Consider the following 25,495-nt stretch of genomic DNA (forward strand, 5'->3'; position numbering starts at 1 on the left):
TATCCTTATGACCTCATTTAATCTTAATTATCTCCTTAAAGGACCTATCTCCAAATACAGTCACACTAGGAGGTAGGGCTTCAACATTTAGATTAGGGTGAAGGGGGGGTACAATTTGATCCATAATATTGGGGAACTGAAAACCTCCTCCATCAAGCATTGCTTATCACACTGGTATGGATCCTTGTTAAGTAATGAACCTGAAGTGGTCACAGAATGACAGGCCGCCTCCTCCACTTAATGTAGACGCATCAACTTGGTGTCCTTCTACAGACACACAAGGGTGTAGAGGCTGGCAAAGCTGTAAATGTCTCTAATACAGAATATTGCAGCAAGATGCTGCTGAGAGTTCCCAGGTGGTCTAAAAGATAGAACTTGGGTCCCTAAGTACAAAATACCACCAGGAAGGACCTTACCACAGTGGGAGAGCCACACAGGAAACTCAGTGAGACTAACATTGTTCATGTAGCTTTGTAGAAGTCAGGTTAGGGCTAGAGACACTCAAGTTGGGAGGTCTGTTGGTTCATTCCAACTGCATTATTGCAATTCACATTTCCCTCTGCCTTTATGTTTTTATTTATAACTCAAATAATACTACATTCTTTCTTACTTAAAAGGATTCAAGCATGATAAGTAGATAAAGCATGAGTCACCCTCCATCCCATGCCCATCCCACTTTCCTATCCAAAGGTTGCCATTATCAGTAGTTGGTAGACTTTCTCAGAGCCATCTTTCTATTCATGCATTTAAATATACAGGTAGAGATATATAGTTGGGGAGGATGTTTGCATAAATGAGTACACACTGCCTGTTTTATCTGCAATTTGTTTGTTCTTCTACTAGTAATATTTCTTCAAGATTTTTCCGTATCAGAACACCTACATCTGTCTCATGCCTTTTAATGGTTGCACAGTGCTCTATAGTATGACAGTACCACAGTTTATTTAGTAGTTCCCTGTGGATAGAAAATTGTTTCCAGCTTTTATATTACATAAGATGCTGCAGTGATTATGTGTATATGTGTTTTTGTTTAAATGTTCTCCTTCCTGATTTTATTATCTTTAAAGCTGAGATGACAGTTCCCATTTCTTAGCAAAACGGCAAGAAAAAATTAGAAATCTCTGGTATTCGATTTGTTTTCTGTGTAACTGTGGATCAGTAATGTAAACTAAAGAACCTGAATTTGCTAATGCAGAGAATGAGAATACCTGACCTACCTATTTATATGTGCCCAGTACTGTGTCTCCCAAAACCATTGTGGATTTGAATGTTAATAATTAATAATGACTGCTGGTAGTTATGGAGGGTTTTCTGTGTGCCAGTACAGGTTTTGAGCCTTAAAATATTTTTCTCATGTAGTCCAATTTAATTGTATAGGCTGATACTGTTCTTATCCCCCTTTAAATGAAAAGTTAAAGCAAAATAATATTATTACTAGTCCATTGTGACACAAGGGTGAGTAAAACAGAAGTCACATCCAGGTCTGTCTGATTCCAAACCCTGTATTCTTAAACTTGGCAAAAATTCATCACAATGTAGTAAATGAACACCTGTTTAAAAGAACAGTTATGATGTTGATAGAGAAAAGATGATTCATTTTTCTAAAAAATATTCTTCTGAATCAATCAATACAAGAGTCCAATTTCTACCAAGGATTTGAAAATGAACTGGGGGAAAATGGAAAGGCAAAATACACTATCGTAAACAGTAATGTGGAATGCACGTCAGAAGACCTGGGTAGGATTCCAGTCCTGCTACCATAATTTGTCACTTTTACTCTCTGGGCTTCAGTTTCCTAATCTACTATAATGAGGTTGAAGATGGGGGAGGGAAGGCATGCTCTCTACAGTAGGCTTTTCTGACTCTAAGTTTCTATGAGGCATCATTTCTGTATTTGTGATCATCTAGGTCTCTTTGGTATGTTCTATGTTCAACTCAGGGGTGAGACTGGGAAAACACAGCCATAGGCTTTAAATGACCCCAGAAATTCCAGGGACAAATCATCCTTCTGGCAAGAAGGCTCTGGTGCAGCCAAGAGGCAGAGCCAGAAAGAGAAACTTCTCTTTGCCAAAAGCTGCTGCAGATGGAGGAGCCAGTCTGTCTGGGCAGCCATGACTTTGAGAGGAGCCATTTGGCAAAGTTGTTGGCAGGAGCTGCCTTGCAGCATGAATGCTGGAGACAGTCCTGGGCTGGAGTGAATCAGGGACGCAGCAAAGGTGGCTGGTGGAACAAATAACCATCTGGTGAGCAGGGTGCTGCTCATCTTGCCACACTGATGGGGAAGAGCAAGTGCCAATCAATGAGGTTAAGCTCTCAATGACATGATCTGACAGGCACAATAGAATTTCTCTCCTGCTATTTTATACTCCATGGAGCGGGTTATAAACTCCAAGGGAACGTAACTTTTTCAGAAACCAGGAAGGCCCCAATTTCTTCCACTATTATAAAATAGGAAAGAAAATTTAACAATTCAAACAAAAATTATTTATTGCCAAGTGCTATGTAGGATGTGCTGGGGCATATGGTAAAGTATGACTATTGTCTTGTTCTCAAACATCTCTCCATCTATTTGGGCAGGTGACACTCAGTTCTTCTCAAAACATAATTAACCACAGAAGCCAGGGTGTGTGAAACTGTGTCCTGTTTATCTCTCTATTATTATGAGGCAGCCAAGGTGGTGGAATCAGAGCCCACCTGGCTCTAGACACACCTCTGGCTATGCTAGTTCTGTGGCCTTGGGCAGATCACTTCATTTTGCTGAATGTTTTCTTGCCTACAAAAATATGGCAGGGGATGAGGCAACATGTTATTATTTATATGTGATAAATAAATAAATACAAAAGAATCCCTCTCTGGGACCAATAGTTGACAGTAAACTTGAAAAGTTAAGGCAAGGAGTCACAAAAAATAACATGCCATTTAAATTTATTAATTTCAATGAAAGGCCAGATGAAGAATCAAGGCCTTACCTTTGAGTATGGATTGGTGATTGGGGGTTGTAATATTTTTCTTGCATGAACCATACCCCAAATGACAAAGACCATGTCCAATTTTGATTTCCTTAAGGTTGAACAAGACCATAGATATCACAGAAGCAATCTTACTACAGAATCCTTCTAGATTCTTATGATTGTTCCCCAATTTTTGTATCTCCTACTTTTAATTTGATGATTCTTTGTCAAGTCTTTTGAAATTCTTCGACTGACTTTTCATATGAAACAACCATCCTTTTTTTTACACTATTCCTCTCATCACCTTCCATGATATTTAATTAAATAACAAGTATAACTGGCATCAGGAGACTTGGAAACAAACACAAATGACTCTCAGTAAATATGCAACTCAACCTGAAGGAGCAGAAGTGTGCCTATGTACCAGAGATTAGCCTACTGAATTAGCTGTGAGTACTTATAAAGGATGTTGTAGGCCTGTTTTACAGAAAGAATGGAAGGCACTTTTTCTTCTTGGAGAGTCAGCTACTTGGAGGTCTGTTAAAAGGACTTCTGCTGTAATTATGATGATGAGGAAGAGCCACTATATACTGAGTGCTTGCAATGTAGCAGGAATCAGGTTAAATATTCCGGATGTACTCTATGTTATATACTACGTATTATGTATCTATGGTATACTACATATGATGTATATATTATATAGATGCCTGTGTGTGCATATATATGTGTGTGTGTGTATATATATGTATCTGTGTGTGTGTGTGTGTATATATATATATATAAAATTTCAACTTCACAACAACTGTCAAAAGTATGTACAATTAGAGCTGAAGTAGGTGAGACTTTAGATCTTATTCACCATTGTTTATCCATCTCCTAGTATAGTATCTGGTTCACTCATTACACACTTATGGAGTGAAAGAGAAAATAGATTTCTACTTTACTGATGATAAAACTGAGGCTTAGAGAATTTGTGTCATTTTTCCCAGTATCAATCAGCAGATCCAGGACTTGAATGCAGGTATGTCTGATATAAAAATATATGTTCTTAAGAGCAAACTGAGGTACAATACAGTAATTTTTCTGTACAAAGTTTTTGGACATATACTTTGGATCTCATATTGCCTACGAATATCCTAATAGAATGAAACTTTGGTATTATCTCCATTTTATAAAAATGTGTCGATATTCTAGAACAGAGATCAGTAAACTTTTCCTGTAGAGGGTCAGATAATAAATATTTTAGGCTTTGCTGAGCATACAGCCTTTGTCCCAGCTACTCAATTCTTCCATTGTAGTATGTGGGCATGGTTGTATTCTAGTGAAACTCTATTTACAAAATCAAGGAGTAGCCTGTAGACCATCATTTGCTGACCCCCATTCTAGAAAAGTACTGGGAACCTAGTAGAGGTCCAAACAATGTTAATCTTGCAAGTGAGTCGCTGCAGTAAGTGCTAGAGGGAAGCTCACCTCACCAGAAGTGGTTAAGTGGGAAGGTGGGGCCTTGGTGGGATGCTGGCAGGTAGAGAGGGGTGGCAATGGCTTTCCTCATTGGAGGCAGAGTCTTGTGTGATGCTAGGAGGCAAAAGTATGCAAGGAAGATGGCATGTTGTTTTAACAAGTGAGCTGGAGATTAGAGATGTAACAGAATGTTTGACAGCTCATTAGAGTCCTCACACATAGTCATATCCCTTCTAATCAGTGTCTGTCCAATAGTTCACTCAGCAGTTATTTTTAAAATATTAATTATATATTAGGCACTATGCTAAAAAACCTAGGTATAAAATTTTAAAAAATTAAATGTAGACCCTGCTCTCACAGACCTTGCATTCTATTGGGAATAGATACATTAAAAAAACACATGTGAATATGAATATGAAACCTGTTAAAGGAGAAGGAAGAGATCCTCTAAGAGAATAAAGTACATGTTCATTGATGAAAATTTTGACTGTACAGAAAAGTCTAAAAGAGAAAATCAAATTTCCTTCTAGCTATGCCAGAGACAATCATTATAAACATTTTTGATGTGCTATATTTCCTTCCAGGCTCACTCAGTGTGTGTGTGTGTGTGTGTGTGTGTGTGTGTGTGTAAGAGATGAATGGAGAATGCTAGAATTATATGCAAAACAGCATCCTATATAGGGTTTATTTGTTTGCTTTTGCCCCAAATGCAAACTGTTAGCATTTTCTATAATATTCTATAGTTGAACCACAATTTTGCCAGTCACCTAATAATGAAAGTTTAGGTTGTTTTCAGTATTTGCTATAATAATTCTGAAATATGTAAATAATATATCTGATTATGTTATAGAGTCAAAATCATGTCTTTGGTTATGTTGTAGAACAAGTTTCTAAAAGTAGCTTACTGGGTTAAATGGTATAAACAATTATGTTTCTAGATGATAGGAATAAATTACCTTCTAAAATGGCTATCCCAAGGAATACCTTTGTAATTACTGTAGGTGTTTTCTACATTTGTTCTATGCATATTTTGCTCCACCTCACATTGTCACAAATTTTCAAGGTGCTTAAGTTTATCCTAGGGAACTTACGTGGGGTGAAGATCAGAAAAAAATTCATAAAGATACAGCCATTGAATTTTAATTTGATCCCATTGCCCTTCTACCCCCCAAAGCTCCAGGTACTTGGACCCTTTCTGAGAGGAGTGGCAGGCTCAGTTCTCAGCCTCTGCCATTAAGCACATGGGTGAGTAGTTTGTTCCCTGGGATTCAGTTGCCCACCTATGTTAAATAAAATTACTTTCATGGTTCCAGGGCATCATTTGTAGATGAGTATATGGAACCTGGTGACCCAGAAATGTTAATTTTCTTCAAACTGGTGAGTAGGTAACTTCAAAGAATGATTGCCCCAGTATGACAACCAGGATGGTTGTTTAATGAGCTAGTCTCTCATGGGGTACAAATTTGACATTTCTGAAAACTGTGCTAACTTTTTTTTTTTTTTTTGGTTAATACTATGTGTAGTTGAACGCAATTTGAACCCAGGCAAATCTGAAAAAAATTAGACTTTAGCTATCATTGACTTGTGACTTCCAGACATCTCTAGTCTTCTCCCAAAACTGGCACTATTGTTTAATCTAAATGAAAAGTGCAGATCTTATAAATTACCACTGTAGTTAACATTCTATAGTTGAACCATAATTTTACCAGCCACCTAATGATGGAAGTTTAGATTATTTCCAATATTGCTGTAATAATTGTGAAATAGATAAATAATACCATAACTCTAAGTCATGTCTTTGGTTATTTTTTAGAACAAGTTTCTAAAGGCAGGATTACTGGATTAAATGGTATGAATGATTATGTTTCTAGATGATAGGAATAAATGCCCTTCTGAAATCTCTGTCCCAAGGAATACCTTTGTAATTGCTATGATCCTTTTCCCTTTTGTTCTATCCATGTTTTCAGTGAGTGACTTTTAGTCCACTGTCAAAGTATATTGGCTGTCTGCATTTCAGCAGTCTTTGGGGATTACAGTTGGGAGTCAGTTTGAAATCTCAATTCAGTTGGCCTGAGTATTTATTTAGAACATTGTTCCTCTCTGAAGTGTCTTGGGGTATTGAAAAAAAAAATTAAGCTCTTTGAGGCATTTTTTAATTTAAAAAAGTTTATACAATATTTTAAAAATTATACACAGGGTAGCACATAAAATTTACAAGGATGGACGGATGGATGGATGGATGGATGGGCAGTTTAATGGATAAATATTTGTGGTGGTTAGTAGGTGACCCAGTTGCCTTCTCAGAGGACTAAAAGTGTTAAAGCATCTTCTAGAAACTCCAAGTTTCAGTGGAGATTTGGGGGTGCAATATTAAAATCTACTTTTCATCCTCTTCTTCTTCGGTCTTGGAGCCAAATGTAGGTGGGATTAATTAGAGTAGCACAGATCCGTAGGGACATGATTCCTGGAATTCATTAATGGTGCTAGTTTAAAAGGAGAAGATATGACAAGCAGAGAAGAGCTTCCCTAGAACCCTGAACTATCAGAAGAGATTAGGACAGTTTAGTGCTTCCAGCTGACATCTCCTGCAATGACTAACTTCTAATCCCTTTTCCCATTCTGTAGGATTAGCCTGGGTGAAACTGACATACTATGTTTTAGAAGTCAGGACCCTCTGGTCACTTAATACGATACAGAGGGAAGTTTTGGGTGCAGCTCCATTTGTGAACAAGATATATTTTTCTATAGGTTGCTAAGCACCCACCCGGACCTGAAAATCTCTGTGCACTGTGGAAAAAAGGAAAAAAAAAAAGCAAAAGCAGTCTGATTATCGTATTGTACTTCGGCTGCCAACATGCTTACTCAGTCCTTAAGCTTCCTCAGCACAATTTGAGATGGAAATTTTCCGATCAGAATTTTTCCTATAAGTCTTAGAAACTTGGATTTGAGCCCACTATGCAAGCCAGGGTTTTTTTTTTTTTTAATTTTTTTTTTTTAATTTTTCCAATTACTTGACAAGCAGGTCGCCTTTGAGTCACTCACATGAATGGCCTTGATGCAGACGTTGGCAAATGCTGAAAAGGCAAAAAAAATAAAAATAAAAATAAAAAATTTCCTTTCTTTGACCCTTTAAGAAGATTAGTCTGTTCAGTTTTCTCCTGTGCTTATAAACTTTCATGTTTCCTGCCTGTCCTCCTCGCATCTTCTAAGTCTCTCCTAACTGATCTTCAAAGCATTAAGACTGGCTTGTGCTGGGCCCTGACTACTCCAGGTCATTTCTGCTTCCCTGCCTCTCTGTGTGCTGTTTCCCCTTCCCTGGTACTTACAAGGCCTGCCTCCAGTCCACATTTTCCTGTGAAGTTTTTCCTGAATTCTTCAAGTTCTTTGATCGCCACAGCAATCCTATGAGCATATAGATATTTTCCCCATTTCACGAATGTGGCAACTGAGGTCCAAGTTCAGATACCTAGACCTAAAGACATAGATCCTGCACATCATCTCCCCAACAAGACATACACTCCAGGAAGACAGTGACCACATCTTTCCCTCTAGTTTACCGAACAAAGGACAGTGCGGTTCTTGGCACACAGGTGCTTAGTAAATGGTTTTTTAATTTGATTTCAGTTTGAGAGTAGATTAATAGCATTTCTCTAGTTAGGACAGCAGCCAGTTACATATTCCTTTCTTGGGAGTTTAGACTTGCAGATCTCTCTGAACCACGTAAAGCCAGGTCCTCCTACCCCAGCTAAAGTTTAAAGATGCAGGAGAGGCTGGGCGCGGTGGCTCAAGCCTGTAATCCCAGCACTTTGGGAGACCGAGACGGGCGGATCACGAGGTCAGGAGATCGAGACCATCCTGGCTAACACAGTGAAACCCCGTCTCTACTAAAAAATACAAAAAAACTAGCCGGGCGAGGTGGCGGGTGCCTGTAGTCCCAGCTACTCGGGAGGCTGAGGCAGGAGAATGGCGTGAACCTGGGAGGCGGAGCTTGCAGTGAGCTGAGATCCGGCCACTGTACTCCAGCCTGGGCGACAGAGCGAGACTCCGCCTCAAAAAAAAAAAAAAAAAAAAAGATGCAGGAGAGATGTCAAAAGATGTGATCTTGGATTTCTGCAATCACTTAGAAACTGTACTGGCTAATTAAGATCATAATTGATTATTTGTTCTTTCATTCACTTATGTGTTTACGTGTGTGTTCTTTCATTATTTAACCATTCAGCAGGTATTTACTGAGCAAATGAAGCTTCATTCATATTACATGAGTTATTACATGAAAATATCAATAAGAAAAATTATGTGAAAGTTTATTAATATTGGCTATAAGGGGGATGAAAGCAGCAAGCCAAAAGAAAGAAAAAACGCTGTATTTTAAAGAAAGTGAAAGGTAGCTTCATCTACGATAAAAAGGGTGTGTAAAGTATGATTTATGTTATATAAAATTTTATTTGCATAGATAAAGAATTCCATGGAAAAATGGCTACAAAAATGTATTGATAGCTCAGGCCGATGAAATTTTAAGTAACTTCTACTGTTTTTATATTTTCTATAATGTATGACAGTTTTAAATAAATATATACATTGTTTATGTAATAAAAACAATAAGGCTGCCATTGTTGTGAGAAGCAATTCATGGAGTGTCTACTAATGTGACTAGTCTCTGGGATTCAATGTAGTGAATATTCACCTGAGTTCTTCCTTTTACTTTGAAGACACATTAATAATTCTTCAAATAAAAATCAGTTTGATGGCCGGGTGCAGTGGCTCACGCCTGTAATCCCGGCACTTTGGGAGGCCAAGGTGGGTGAATCACGAGGTCAGGAGAACGAGACCATCCTGGCTAACACGGTGAAACCCCGTCTCTACTAAAAATACAAAAAATTAGCCAGGCGTGGTGGCGGGCGCCTGTAGTCCCAGCTACTCGGGAGGCTGAGGCAAGAGAATGGCGTGAACCCGGGAGGTGGAGGTAGCAGTGAGCCGAGATCGCGCCACTGCCCTCCAGCCCCGGGAGACAGAGACTCTGTCTCAAAAAAAAAAAAAAAAAAAAAAAAAAAAATCAGTTTGAATGCTGGAAGAGGAGTGATAAGTGAACACTGACTGTCAGATTCTATAGTAAGAATCCTTTTTAAGGTCTCTCACCTGAAGATCTAGGTGAAAGGGCTTTGGCAATGAGCCTGACCCTCAGGTTTATAGCCCCTTTGGTCCTTACCTCTTGGCTGCAACAAGAAAGGTAAGACGATATCTCTTACTTCAGTCAATCATTTTATAAGGGGGACTAAGCAATGGTCTGGATGAGTCAGTGAAAATCAATTGCAATGATGGAAAACCCATCTAAGAAAAAATGTCCTAGAGCCAGTGAGTCAGAGCCAGCCCCTCTGCACATGAAAGATTTCAGTCTGTGTTTATTGACACAGAGGGTGGTTTTAATTACCCTGAAGGAATTTCTGGCATGTTTTGCCAAAGCCAGTTTTAAAATGTTTAATCAGTGGATTAGTGACTATCGGACCTACTGGAGAGGTCTGCGCATGGGGCAGCTGGGCAAGTGTAGTGTATTGCAATGAGGCTGTTAGTGACAGAGTATAGGTACATTTTGTCAGAGAAACATGGGAGAATACTACCATCCACTCATGAGACGATCTTGGCTTTAGAAAGTGTGGTGTGTTTTCTGTGTCAAAGGCTTGATTTCCTTCCTTGGTTTCATGAGCTAAGCAACCTCATGACCTCTGTTTTTGGTATACTGAAAAGGGAACATGGTTAAGATGGTCTAGAGCCAGAGTTTGAGTGATTAATCAAGCAATCAGTTCAAGCCACAACTAGCAACTTGAAAGAGTGAATATGTTTTTCTAAATTTCATAGGCCCAGGGAGAATGTATACTTCAAATAGCATGATTGCTTTGGTTTTACCTATTTGTGTGGACCTATAAAACATTTCAAGATGAGAGCTGTAAAAGGAAAAGCAGAATGGTGGTGTCACATCACAAAGCAATTTTAATCTGCTAGATACCTTGAAAGGAAACCATAGCCCAAGATAAAGGTAAAATCACCAGAAAAAAAATTGTTTTCCTGATTTTTGTGTCTTTGCTCTTATATCTTTTGGTTGAATCTCTCCAATAAGATGTAAAAATACTTACTAGTGCTAAATACCATATTTTCTTCATCTCTCCAAGGTAAACTTCAGATAGAATTTCTCTTTTTTCCTTACACAAAACTGTCTTTCATACTACCTCCTTTCCCTGATGTTTTAATCTACAGATAGGCCATGTTCTACTCTCTAATGTAGACAAGCAAGAGACTTGGCACCTTGAAATTTGAATAGAAACCCAAAGGCATCTTTGCTACATTGAGCCCATGTTGTTGAGCTGCTATTTATGTACTGTTCATTTACATGGTAGTTTAGTGATATTCCTCGTTGCTTTCACAGAAAGGTTTCTCAGGCTATTTCATACCTACATGAACTTATCTGGGGGTTTGCCAAGTTTACTGGCTCTTGACTCCTTCTTTTTATAAGATTTTTGTTTTGGGTTTAGAAGTACATGTGCAGGATTGTTAGATCTCTAAGTTGCATGTCACAGGGGTTTGCAACATGCAGATTATTTGGTTACCCAGGTCATATTTTACTCTCTTAACCATCAAAACAACTGATCAAATAGTTCACTTGTCTTTGGCACTGCTGATAGTTTTCAACTCTAAAGAATTCCCCCTTCCTCTGGCTTTTAAATTAGTTCATCAGTAAACCAACTTCACCAAACAGGTTGATACATTAGCAGCTAAATATTAGGCAAGGAAGGAGTTATATAAAGTGGTAATGCCATCTTGTACTTGTGGAGGGGTTTGTATTTCTGCAAAGTATTTTCACAGCTCTTGTTTACTCTGCACAACAAACATAAAGAGTAAATTGCCTTTCTTCTCATTTTCTCAGTTAGAAAACTGAGATCCAGTGGAGTTAATCAACTTGCCTATGATCACATGCCAGTTTATGGTGGACAGAAGACTGAGGTTTAGAGACTGATTCATAAAACCAAGCTCTTTCTGTGATATCAGAATATGAGATAAATCAATAAACTCCTAACTAGATGAAATCTTACAGTCTTGGAAAAAAGTGCATCTGCTTGCTGACTCTCTGTAAGGCATTGACCACTAACATTTTTAGCACAAGTTTCTTTGGGTGGAACAACTTGGTGTGCCTTACACCTTTGATTTTGGGGCTTAGGCAGGGTTGTGTCTCATTCCTAAAGTTACTCATTGTTACTCTTGCCAAGTGGAAGAGTCTCTGGAACCACATTCCTGGACAGTGGTGCAAGCCTTAAAGCGCTAGGGTTTTGGTGATAATAAAGAAAAAGCCAATGGATTTAGTTCTATGTCATGGCTGTATATTGCGCCCAAATATCTAACTCACAGATATCTACCATTTGGAATCAGCAAGAAAATAGGTAAGAAAAACAATGGATTGATCATCACCAACACGATTCTGATCCCCAGAAACTAACATAAGGACAGAAAAGCAACATTTACTGAGTATTATGTGTATTTTTTGCCTCATTTCCATTTTATTATGTAAGCAGTGAAATCTTTGATAAAAAGATGGGCTCATTACTTAAATCCTCTTACTGCAGTTAACCCTATGTAAACTTAAGACAATAGTAGTAACTACCTTCCATGGTTGTTGTGAGGATTAAGTGATATAATACTTGTATATGGCTAGTTCAGTCCCTGACACAGATTAAGCATTCAATGAGTAGTTGGTTGTTTTTAGTAGTTTTAGATGACTTAAGTGGTCATAAGCATTATTTGCAATGGACTATGTGTACTTTTACGCTCCCAACCCTAGAGTTTAGAATAATGTGAAAAAAAGTAGTCAAGAAAACAGACTCTGGAGATGACTGGGTTTGTATCCTGGCCCCATCACTTACTAGTTCTTGGGCAAGTTATTTAACCTCGCTAAGCTCAGGTGCCTCATCTGTGAAATGAAGATAACAGTGCTTAACCTCATAAGGCTATTGTAAGTATTAAAAGTAACAGTGCCTGTAATGTGCTCAGGACAGTCCCAGAAACATAGTAGGTAGTAATTGCTAAATGATATTAGGCTGTATTTTCATTAATATTAGTACACTTATGTATATGCCTTAAGATATTACTGTTGAAAGACAGTTGTTCACAAAACAGAGGACAAATAAGTTAATACACTAACCTTAATCTTTGATCCAGTATCAGTACTGGCTGGTGGTGATTTGATCTCCTTTAAATAACAAACATAATCTGTTAGGTTGGATTCTTGTGTCAATCTAAACAAACTGCTGCCTTTTTCTGAATATGAAATAAAGCATTGAGGAAAATAAAATTCATTATCTGCTCCATGCACCATCAGGATATTTAAGGATAATAACTTTAAGATACTAAAAAATTAACAATAATGGATTAATTATGAACCTTTTTTTCTATATTAGTGGTGTGTTGAAGCTTTCCATTAAGGCCTTTTTTTTTAATCTTACATGTTTATTTTGAATATTTCTTCTTATATTACCTTGTTCATAGCTTCTCATAGGGTATAACCTCTTAACTTCTGAACTCTTTCAGAGAAAGGGGGCTATTTCTAATGAGTGAGGTGACTTGCTTCTGCTCCTGAATAGTTCCTATTGCATAAAAGTTGTTCTGCACCAGAGCATCCTCTCTTTCACCCACTGCTCCTAGCCCTGCACCATAAAACCTTACCCCAAACACTGAGTATCCTGTCCACAGGACCCCGCTTTGGCTATATGAAGCCAGCCCTCCTAATCACTACAGCCTCTTCAAAACTCCCTAGATGCCATACAGCAGCTGTTTTCAAACTTTAACGTGCATTATTAGAACCACCTGACGTGTTTGTTAAAGACAAACTTCCAGGCTCCACCCCGTCAAGCTTAGAATAGGTCTGTAGGCCTGTGAGTTTGATTTTTTCAGTTTCCAGGTAATCCTACTGTTGCTGATGATGATCACGAGCAACACTTTGAGACCCACGGCTCTACGTCTGTCTTCTCAAGTGAGAAGACAGTTCATTTCAGGTCGATGGGGCTGAGGCAAGGGAGCTTTTACAGTGTTGATTGTGTTACCTTGTTAGCCTGGATTTTGACGGGCCAGGAGCAAACTCTCCCAAAGAGATGGTAGGGGGTATGTAGAGAGTGTGTAAATGCACCTGTATGTTACCAAAAGTTGAAGCATCGCTACCTCCTGGAGTCTGGATCTGAACCCCATGTTTGTCACAGGAGCCAAGGGAGAACCCAAGACAGAGAATAGTGGCACAATAATGAAGCATGAATTATCCAGATGAAAACACCTATGGAAATAAAGGTATTCGTATTATTATTTATACCTACTCTTCTTGATAAAGTAGCAGTATAGAAGTGTTAAATAGTTCCAATTGCTTAAAAGTTGTTCCGTGGGACACAAATAAGTTAATTTACATTTTTAAAATAATTATTGTACATAGGAAGCATAATTTGATTTATTGTTTTAAGAACAAGAGCATATTTTGACCAAATGTACATGGGGATGATACATTATCATTGGTTATAAAATTACCAGGAGAGAAAGTGTTGGCTAAACAAGAATAGAGCCTGCTTTATTGATATTAGGTTTGTCGAATAAACTAGAGAACAAGGTAAATGTATTAACTGCTCAAACAAAGAAAAAGAGCTTTTGGGGTCAAGAGGCAAAGAAAGACAATATGGGCATCTTACTTTGAATATAACGAAAAATAAAAGTATCACTGAACGGGTAATTTCCCATGAGAAAATAGATCTAGAAATCACTGTGTAGGAAAAAACAACTTCTCACCTGTATCAAATATTCTAAAGTCCTTTCATTATTAACTCCTAAGTAGTTACACTTGATTTGGATGAAGCAGCATGGAGGCTTCTGCTAGGCTTTTTTATTCATTTCTCAATACAGTGTGTGGTGAGGCTTTAGCTTTACAGCCTCCACATTTGGCTATGTTTTGTGGTAATGGAAAATAAAATTTAATCCAAAAGAACTGTAGTTTGATTTAAGAAAAAGAATCATCAGAGATTCTCTTTAGAGGTGGAGTTTGTAACAGAGTTTGTATGAACCCTGAGACAGATCAAAGAGTACAACATTCAGAAGAGAAGAGCTCCCTTTAATAAAAGGAACGAAGGGGGAAAAAGGCTCTAGATAAATATTTTATCATAGAGCTAATGAAATGTAAAAGGTGGTCACAGATCAAAAAGGGAAGAAAACAAAAAGCAGGTATGTGTGTATGTGTATGTATATTGTGTATGTGTATGCATATGTGTATGCATATATGTTTGTGAATATTCTCCACCAGACTATGGATAAAGATGTGTGAGGCATTTGTGTCCTAAGGGAACTATGCAATGTTAGCATTATACATTTATATAGACTCCATGCAGGTGACGTTTCTTAATGTTTTTATATAAAATAATAAAAGAGCAGGGTTTGTTTTTAAATAATGTTGGTGATGTGAGGTAGAGTTCAGCTCTTCCCTTGCTATTGAAAAATTACCTTTTGCTGTCTGGTCCAATTGAATTATATCTGTTGTAATTTCAATGTTCGATTTTTTTTTTCATTCCTACCAACTAAGTAACACTTTCAGTGCATTTTAATATAATACTGATTGGGGTTTGAGTTTTTTTTGGTTTGCCCTTGATGATGTTGCTTTAATGAGATGAAACTGAATAGCTTTGAGTAGATTTCCCTGGAGCTTCCAACTTTTATGCCCCTTATTCCTCCTCCAAGATGGAGGGAGAAAAAAGTATTTTGTTATTTGGTCAAATTTTATGACTTGTGTTATTATCAGACTCAAAATTTCTAAAAACATAAAAACTGTGAGAGACAGTTCAGATTCCAAATTTCAGGAGTTTCTTGTGAAGAATAGCCAGGATAAATATCTGCTTTTCACTGTGCCTCATCAAGTCCAAATGTTTCTAAAAAATCCCTTCAAAGTACAAAGACAGTGCCCTTCTCCAAATTTTGAGGGTTGGTGACTATATAAGCATTATGCACAGCTTAGTGATAAGTATGAGGTACAAGGTGAGTGTGTGTGTATACACACGTCTGTGTTTTAATAGAATGTTAAGAGTCACTTCAAGGTGTCATTTTCACAGGTTTAGTTACTTTCTTCAGAAATTGAATCTATTAGAATTTGAGACAGCCTTGGTGAAAAGAGGTTGGTCAATATATACAAATATACGGTTAGATAAAAGGTATAAATTCTAATGTTTGATAGAGTACATGACTGTAGTTAGCAACAATGTATTGCATATTTCAAAGAAGCTAGAAGAGAGAATTTGAAATGTTCCCAACACAAAGAAATAATAAATTCTCAAGGTGATCGATAACCCAAGTACTGTTACTTGATCATTATACATTCTGTGCATGTAATAAAATATCACATGTACCCCATAAATATGTAACATATTATGTATTTTTAAAATTGCCTTGAATTTTGACATGAGATTATGATCATTTAAGAGCAGTATAAGACATGAAGCCATGTAGGGCTCTCTCTGATTTTCTAAAATCCGTTCCAGTGCAAAATAATAATTTAATGTGTGTCAGCAGATTGGTAATAAAGAGTCTGGCATCCATCCTTTTACTTATTAAGTATTTATTGTGCACTTACTATGTGTCTGATGCTGTACTCGGCGCTGGGGATGCAAAAGTTTAATATATAGACCTGGTCTCTACCGTTAAAGAACTTGTGGTTTAGTAGGGGACACATGCAGGACAACAGGCAATTATAATGCAGAATGAGAGGTTCTCTGATGAAGGAAGTACAAGGGACTGTGAAATGACATAAGAAGGGCTCATGAGGAAGCAGATGGCTAAACTGAGACCTGAAGGCTGAGGAGGAGGGAAGAAGAATGAAAAGTATTCCAAGCAGGGAGAATGGTAGTCAAGACGACGGTTAGTCCCACCTCAGTTATTTAGTAATTGGGTGACTTTAGGAAAAAGTCTATCTTAGATATTTTATTTTCCTTATCATTCTGTGGGAGATGGAGATGGTGGCCATAGTGGATACTGCCGCTGGTGGAAAAAAAATGATAGCAGTTAATATGTATTGAGCACTATTATGTGCCATGTAGTGTACTAAGCCTTTTCCATGCATTAGTTACCTAATTAGGGTTTTGAAATCACCTTTTGAGGTAGGCACCATTATTATCTGTTTCACAGATAAGCAAAGAGAAACTCAGAAAGGTTAAGAAACTTGCTCAAAGTCACCTTATTAGCAGTAGAAAAGCCAGGATTTGAAAACAGACAAGTTTAACTTAGAACCTGTGTTTTGCACTATTACTATACTATTCATAATCTAGCTTTCATAAGCTGATAAAAGATGAGCAGGATAATGGATTGAAAGGACTTTTTAAACTACATGGAACTCTATACTATCATTCTGCATTTTAAACTGGGGCATGAATCATGTGGTTGGTAGCTAGTCCGGAATAAAAAGTAAAAATGATTGCAGCAATATATGGGCTGCCATTTCTTGATTTGTTAGCAATGCCTCTAATTCTATGACCTCAACACATTAGTAGTCAAAAGTGGCATTTCCTAGGGGACATTTTTTGAAGCAACAGAACATTAGATAAGATGGACCATGGGTTTGCTCCTAAATGGCAACTGCTATGTTAGAAAGTTCTCAAACATTCCTAAGATCTTTAATCTCTGTTAATCACTCCATGCCCCTCTGTGACTGCTCAGCACAAAATGAAATGGAGGCTTGGCAATTATCCAATTCCTTTGAAGACTCTTGCCTCTTAATGCAGATAATCCAAAGCTCCAATTGCACTTTAAAAAATTCTAGATTACCAGGTTCACTCAGGTATACATACTCTCTACTCTGCCTCCACTTTTTTTGCCAAATAGACCTTTTTCCTGTCACTTCTATGTTTCTGATAATTCCCAGTGTGCTCCCTGCATTTATCTCAACTCTAATCAGCCATCGTATTGTGAACTTAGGACAGTCTGTACAATTGTCCTGTAAGCAGGTCCATGTTGCTGGCCAACACATTAGCAGTCATTGGGAATTGTTGAGAATGTTTGGAGAGAGGTGGTCACACAATCTTTTGGCACAAAGAGCATGTCTCCACTACAAAGGCAAAGACTGGTTCTACAGTAGGTGGAACCACAATGAATCAAAATAATGAATTCTTCTGCATCATAGTTCAATTCCAGAGGCTAATTGTTAATTTAAGTCCTGCTCATGGCCTGATAACAGGGCTTTCCTTTTGGAAACTTGACTGAGCTAGTGTGAAAGGCAAGACTGTTATTCAGATATACTAGTGAAATGCAAACAGTTTCACATATTAATGGTCACTAATGACCTGTAGTCAGGCTATGATTTGTTAGGTTAAAAACAAAGGCACAATTAGTTTATTTGTTCAGGAGTGTAAACAGAGGGCTTTGTCAATCTGTAGATTGTTCTTCTCCATTGGAGACAGTAGGCTGGAGCATTCCACTTAAGCTGTGGCATTTGAGGACTGCATTTTCCTATCTTGAGATTCTCCCAGCTTCCTGTCCCCTCATAAGCCTGCAGCCTTAATCAAAAGGGAATGAAGAGGATGCTGTTATTGGTCCCCTTTCTCTGTGGCTTTGCTTTTTGATAAGTGAACCACTTTAATTTTAATTTTTTTCTTTCAGTTCCACTCTGGTCTCATGCTTCAAATAGCTAATTTTCTCAAAGCATCACCATTTCTTCAGCAAACATGTAACACATAATTGAGGTCAAATTATGCTCCAAACGCTCTCCTAGACCTCAAGACTTTTAATGATTATCCAGAGAGTACTGACCCCATCTGCAAAATTTACAACTTCTCCATAGGTGTCGTAAGATTTCCTGTATCACTAACTACTACTTGTAAGCTTATCACTAAAAAAAAAAATGAAGAATCTCTTGAAATGTAACAGCTGCTCTGTTGAGATATGCATCTTAGAGAGCAAGGCACTTTGATCTTTTGGGGTGCATCAAAGCTGACAATAGAGATTTTGAGGGATTATAGTGACTCCTTAGAAAGGGTATACCTTGTGTTTTGCCTACACTTATTTAATTTGAGAAAGTGAGTATATTTCAATTCTTAAAGGAAACCATGGCATTAAAACAGAAAATTATTTAATCCTTCATCAAGTAAAAAGAAAAGACTGTGATCCACCTCGTACCACAAAGCAATAATGATGCAGGTTATCCCAGTGAGGCATTTGGATCACTTAAAATCATGATGAAGCAATGATTATGCCTATTATCTATTTTAATAAATGTAAATTGCTGTGGAGAAACAAACCATTTTATGCCACTTGAATCCTTTTCAAGGAAGCCTGAATCCTTTTTGCATGACTTAGATGTATTACTGTCATTTTCCCTTCACTAGATTGAATAAAAGCACTTAAATCAGAACTTTGTTAGTGTACCCTCTTGTACTGTTTGCCCTAATAAATTGTTGTGATTTTAGTCTTTGAAATCCATATTTTGTAACATTTGCAAATTTATCTGTAGTCCCTTCCAGAATTGAGATTATGGGGTAAATTCAATAGTAAGTCAACATGTACATTATATGTGCCAAGCACTAGGGGGACAGCAGTGGAACACGGAACTCATGTGGAACATGATCTCTTTCCTTGTTAGCACTAATAGCAATAAACTGTCATTTTATTTACTCATTTGTATGTTGGTTATCCTCTCTTCTTGAAGGTGAGCACCTGTCTCTTGGCTAGTGTGTATCCCAGGTTCTAACACAGTGCTTGGAATCTGGTAAATATGCTCAGTATATATTTGTTGAATGTTGAATGAAATCCAGGCCCAATGGTGGGAGCTTGAAAGCCAATAGTAGCATTTGGGATATTGTGAAATAAAGCAAAATTACTTGATAAACAGATCTCTAGGGACAGAATTAGGAGATAATCGGCACCATTGTGAACCTTTATTGCATGAGATTGTTTCTTCATGTCCTCTTATGTCCACTTGTATGTAATACTGAGTAATATTTCGATATGATAAAAAGGACCTCCTGTTTATTTGGAAACTACCAAAGCCTGGCAGTGATATTTATTATACTCATCCTTGGGGTGACCAATCAAATTTATTATGTGAAATGACATATTCTTCTGAATCCAAAGATAATTTTAATATTCTGGAAAGTCTTTACAGTGGTATGGATAGATTGTGTGGTCATGTTTCAGTCATTTACCTGATAGATGTTTATCGGGCACTTATTGTGTGCCAGGTATGGGGTTAGGTACCAGGAATATGGAGTGACAAGGCCCTCTGGGGAAATATATTGATAAAGAATAATAAACATAAATGTACAATTGCATCTGTGACAAGCACTCTTAAGGAAGAGTTAGTGGTACTCTGAGAATGTGTAGTAAGAGGATTATTGGACCCAGACAGAGAAGGCTTCCCTGGTGAAAGAATAATTGCTAAATCCTAAAGTCATCATAGGAGTTAGCTATGTTGAAGAGGGGATGGGAAGATGACCCAGGCAGGGAGAACTGCATGTACAAGGGCTTTATGGTAGTAGCAGTAGAGACTGTGTGTGTTCAAAGAAGTGAAAGGTGGCCAGTGTGGATTAAGTTCCCACAGGGTGGACATTAGGCAGAAGTCACATCTTGCGGAGTCTTGCAAAAATATATGAGCCGTTTTTACTTTTTATCTTAAGAGTAATAGGAAACCATTAAAATGTTTAAATGTGGGGAAGATTGGGAAAAGTGACCAAGTTTGCTTTTCAAAAATACTATTCTGGCTGCAGTACAAAGAATAGATTGGAAAGGGTCTAGAATAGATTTAAAGAGACACGTGCCTTATTCACATGAAACTGACACAAAATGTACATAATATATGCCCATGTGAAGCAGTCCCTGCATAAAGCATGTACCCTGGAAAAAGATTCAAGATGAGCTCCTCCGTGGTATAATACAGACCTCTTCAAATTCCTCTATGTCATGCACATACCTTACCCAGACATAAATTAGCATCATTAATGCAGAGTGTCACGTTAGAGCCCAGTTATACTTCCAGCTGATGCATCACTTTAGCACCTTTCTCTTTGTGCTTTACCCTCCACTTTCAAAGGCTGTTCTCAGGTCTTATTTTCCTTCCTAGAAGTGTGAGATTGGTTTTTCTGCTGTGCTATTGGAGTGATCCTCCACTTAGAGTCTAATCTGCCACGGCTTTGTGCCTGTTTGTCAGGAACTTCGAGGATGTATTAAGACATTATACAGGGTAGAAGCTCTGTTTTGACAATGATTATGCCTGTTATCTATTTTAATAAATGTAAATTGCTGTGGAGAAACAAACCATTTTATGCCACTTGAATCCTTTTCAGGGAAGCCTGAATCCTTTTTTGCATGACTTAGATGTATTACTGTCATTTTCCCTTCACTGGATTGGATAAAAGCACTTAAATCAGACCTTTGTTAGTGCACCCTCTTGTAGTGTTTGCCCTAATAAATTGTTGTGATTTTAGTCTTTGAAATCCATATTTTGTAACATTTGCAAATTTATCTGTAGTCCCTTCCAGAATTGAGATTATGGGGTAAATTCAACAGTAAGTCAACATGTACATTATATGTGCCAAGCACTATACTTGGGATACAGCAATGACTAAAGCACTAATTCTGCCTTTAAGAAGCTTACAGTCGTTTCTCACTAGTGGAGTGGGAATTGACACATAAGCAAGAGGAGGATGTTAGAATGCTACATGTGGTAATGAATTAAAGTTAGAGACATCAACAAGAACCCCTGCTTAACTTTATATATACACAAGTGACTACATACAGAAATATTTATGTAGACATACATAGGGTTGTATGCACACATATATTTCTTTCTGTGTCAGCTGAGAGGGCCTAAAAGAGATGGCATCCCAGTAGCAACTAGCACCCAGATCTTGATTTCTAAAACCATTATTTAATAAAAGGAACCAGGAATTCTTGGAGAAATGTCTGATGCTACTACTAGCAAAGGAAATATATGAGTCTGGAGCCTCTTATAGAACCAGAAAATAAAGAAGCACTTAAAAAAAAAAAAAAAGGAAAAAAGCCTGCATTGATGGAGCTATGTCAAAAGGACACAGAAATCAACTGGAAGAGCTCCTAATGGCCAAAGTGGAACAATCTGAACAATAAAATATAGCATTGAATTCTATCCCAAAGTATAAAATCAATATCCATGAATTCATACTGGTATAAGTAAATGATTGAATAAATAGGAGAGAAGAAAATCTCCCATGCAGAACTCCAAATAAATTGTTCCGATAGCATACCTTTGAGGAAGACAGCAAGTTGGCATAGCTCCCTATGCCTTAAGGATGGGGCTGTACATCATGACTTCTTTCTAAGAGTACAGAGTACAGTTTGGAGGAGAGGGGAGTAACTTTACAATGGAGAAACCTGACAAACATTTCTTCAGCCAGGTGATCAAGACCAACATGAACATAATGCATGTTGATAGTAGATACCCTTGATTGATGTCATAGGATGGAAATGGCACTTTATCTCTGTGTTCTTCAATAATGAGAAAAACGTCAAACAAATTCCACTGGAGGGGCATCCTACAGTATACCTCACTACTATTCCTCAAAACTGTCAAGATCATCAAAGGTAAGGTAAGTCTGAGAAATTGCCACAGCCTCAAGGAGCCTGAGGAGCCATGACAACTAAGTGTAATGTACCATCCTGGGTAGGATCCTAGAATAGAAAAAGGACATTAGAAAACTAAGGAAGTCTGAATGAACTATGGACTTTGGTTAATGATAACATATCAATATTGCTTCATTAATTATACAAAGGTACCACACTAACATAAGATGTTCACAATAGGAGAAACTGCAAGAGGTATAGAAGAGCTCTCTGTACTATCTGTTGCATTTTTCTGTCAATCTAAATCTATTTTAAAAAATAAAATCTATTAAGATTTTAAAAAAAACAAACCCTAAAGAATAAGAAAATACAGTCTAGTGGGGGGAGCCAGTAAGTTGGTAGACAATTATAACACGGGTAAAATGACAGGAGTATGGACAGCTATTGGGAAAAACATGATGTGGCATCTAACTTGTCTTTTAAATCCTGATTTGACAACTTTGGGAAAATTCCTTAAACTTGCTGAGCTTTCATTTCCTCATCTCTAAAATGGTGATAACACCTGCACAAGTCAACATAGGCTGCCAAGCCAAGCCACAGGAGCTCGTATCCCCTGCTATGGGGCTGGGTGATTTACTAAATCCATCTGGGCTTTAGTTCCCCATCAGTGAATGGGATAATAAGAGAATAATATAATAGGAAAATAATAAGTACCTACCTTAAGGAGTTTTCTTGAAGCCTGAGAAAATATATTTGAAGTGCTTGGAACAAGTCTTGGCACACAGTACTTAAATGCTGCTGCTGCTGCTGTCTGCTCACAGGTTTGTGGTGAGGATTCAGTGGGAGAATCGTGGAGACTACTTAGTGCATGACTAGGTTTGGGCATGTGGCTTGTGTTCTACATCCACCACCTACAGAGCACAAGCCCCGTGGTAGGTTCCCGGAGGCCAGGAGATGCTTTCCCTTGCAAGGCAGACACCTATGTACCAGACATTCCTGCTACTTCTAACCTTAAGCTGAGAATAGAGTGTAAGTTGACCAGATAAAAGGAGAGTAATAGATATGGGTTCTGTAAAAGGAAAAAAATACAAAAACCAAAAGAAGCATGGCACCTTTACAGAACAGTGGAGTTCAGAATGACTGGAGTGAGGAGCCTAAGAGGAGGAGGAAGTAGGCAAGAGGAGGAAGTAAGTCTGTATTATGTCAGGAATTAAAGGCTGAATTGAAGATTTGAACTTTATTCTGGGGTTAGTGGACAACTACAGGCAGGTCAAGCAAGAAGGCAACATGTAAGACTTTTACACTGTCTATTGTTGGAAAACAATGGGATAGAGGTGGAAGACCAGTTAGGAAGCTACTTCAGTTGTACAGATCAGTTGAGAGATTACGGTGGCCTAAATGATGGTTAATAGATGGAATTAGAATTAAAGGATTTGAACAGTAGGGTAAATAATGATTCTAAAATTGTATGAAGATATTTTCCCACCCAATAGTCTGATGTATTATAGTTGATGATACTTGGACAATGTTCTAAGATCTACGTGAGATAAGAATACTGTAGAATAACATAAGAATTTAAGGCAGTGGCTTTGAGACTTCTAATTATTTTTCACCCTCAATATATACCATTATAGGCAAGTTTAAGAAAAATTAATAAGCATTAAAATCAGATTAACTCTGAAATGATGAGGGAATAGAGGAGTATTCTAGACTAGCATCACTCCAATAGAAATCTAACACAAGCCACATATGTAATTTTAATTTTTTAGTAGCTACTTTTAAAAAAAATAAAGAATACAGATAAAATTAATTTTTTTTGAGACAGAGTCTCTCTCTGTCACCCAGGCTCAAGTGCAGTGCCATGATCTCGGCTCACTGCAACCTCCACCTCCCTGGTTCCAGCGATTCTCCTGCCTCAGCCTCCTGGGTAGCTGGGATTACAGGCATGTGCCACCATGCCTAGCTAATTTTCGTATTTTTAGTAGAGATGGGGTTTCACCATCCTTGGTCAGGCTGGTCTCAAACTCCTGACTTCATGACCCATCTGTCTTAGTCTCCCAGAGTGCTGGGATTATAGGCGTGAGCCACCATGCCCAACTTTTTTTTTTTTTTTTTTTTTTTTTTTTTAATGGAGTCTCACTCTGCCGCCCAGGCTGGAGTGTGGTGGCGCGATCTTGGCTCCCTGCAACCTCCGCCTCCCAGGTTTAAGTGACTCTCCTGCCTCAGTCTCCTGAGTAGCTAGGATTACAGGTACATGCCACCATGCCCAGCTAATTTTTGTATTTCTTGTAGAGATGGGTTTTGCCTTGTTGCCCAGGCTGGTTACAAACTCTTGGGTTCAAGCAATCCACCCACCTCTGCCTCCCAAAGTGCTGGGATTACAGTCGCAAGTCACTGCACTTGGCCAGATAAAATTAATTTTAATGTTTTAATCCAATGTATCAAACATATTATTTTAATATCTAATCAAAATGACAATTATGAGATGTTATATTCTTTTTCTCATATTGTCTTCAGAACTCAGTGTATATTTTACACTTATGGCACATTGAATTCAGACTGGTGTCATTTCAAGTGAGCAATAATGGCCCGTGGTTAGTGGCTACTGTGTTGCACAGTGCAGGTCTGGAGTTCCCAAAGTTAGTCAAAAGTAGTTTAGATTTATACTTGCTGGAGGAATTCTTTTTTAAAACAAGGTAATCAACATTCCTATTCCAGTATATGCACATGGGAAACAGAATTTAGTGTACATACTCAAATTGCCTATTTTACTCCATGTATACTTTTCGAGCACTCACTGTATGGTCATGGAGCATCAACTATGTTAGCACGAGTGATGGTTCACACATTGGAGCTCCAATCATGAGCTGACCACACACGGTGTCTGTCCTTCAGCTTACACCTTTATGGAGGAGACCCGAATAAAACAGAAAATGAAATAGTCATAAATTTGCCAGGCGCGGTGGCTCATGCCTGTAATTCCAGCACTTTAGGAGGCCGAGGCAGGTGGATCACGAGGTCAGGAGATTGAGACCATCTTAGCTAACACGGTGAAATGCTGTCTCTACTAAAAATACAAAAAATTAACGGGGCGTGGTGGCGGGTGCCTGTAGTCCCAGCTACTCAGGAGGCTGAGGCAGGAGAATGGCATGAACCCGGGAAGTGGAACTTGCAGTGAGCCAAGATTGTGCCACTGCACTCCAGCCTGGGCAACAGAGTGAGACTCCGTTTCCAAAAAAAAAAAAAAAAAAGAAAGAAACAAAAAGAAAAAAGAAATAGTCATAAATTATGCTATGATGAAAACAAAAGAGGGGTTGAGATGCTGGATAACAATGATGAGATGGCTTTAGATGATTTCAGTTCAGATGACATAAGCTGGGAGATAAAGGATGAAAATGAGTCAGCCATACAAGAATTGGTGGGAAAGCTGATCAAGTAGAAGAAATAGCATGTCCAAGAGCCCTGAGACTTGTGTATGCAAAGAATCAAAAAGTGAGCGT

General features: G+C 38.1%; 1 protein-coding gene, 1 long non-coding RNA gene and 1 pseudogene across 11 annotated transcripts in view; 2 read left to right on the top strand and 1 right to left on the bottom strand.

Annotated features, from left to right (window-relative positions):
• PPP2R2B (protein phosphatase 2 regulatory subunit Bbeta) overlaps window positions 1-25,495 on the top strand; it is a 487,138-nt gene that overhangs the window by 214,482 nt on the left and 247,161 nt on the right. For 3 of the 10 annotated variants that reach the window (XM_050794017.1, XM_050794015.1, XM_050794016.1), the window contains exon 2: window positions 13,649-13,733. The exons of the other annotated variants lie outside the window; for them this stretch is intronic. In XM_050794017.1, coding sequence (XP_050649974.1) covers window positions 13,697-13,733 — 37 coding nt within the window. In that variant the 5' untranslated portion in view covers window positions 13,649-13,696. The remainder of the gene's footprint in view (window positions 1-13,648; window positions 13,734-25,495) is intronic. 10 annotated transcript variants of the gene reach the window in all.
• Window positions 1-25,495, top strand: part of LOC126956784 (keratin, type II cytoskeletal 8-like) — a 320,724-nt pseudogene that overhangs the window by 153,627 nt on the left and 141,602 nt on the right.
• LOC126956816 (uncharacterized) overlaps window positions 1-25,495 on the bottom strand; it is a 272,284-nt gene that overhangs the window by 111,523 nt on the left and 135,266 nt on the right. The window lies entirely within an intron of this gene.

Source organism: Macaca thibetana, chromosome 6, assembly GCF_024542745.1.
Source record: "Macaca thibetana thibetana isolate TM-01 chromosome 6, ASM2454274v1, whole genome shotgun sequence".
Classification (NCBI taxonomy): Eukaryota; Metazoa; Chordata; class Mammalia; order Primates; family Cercopithecidae; genus Macaca; species Macaca thibetana.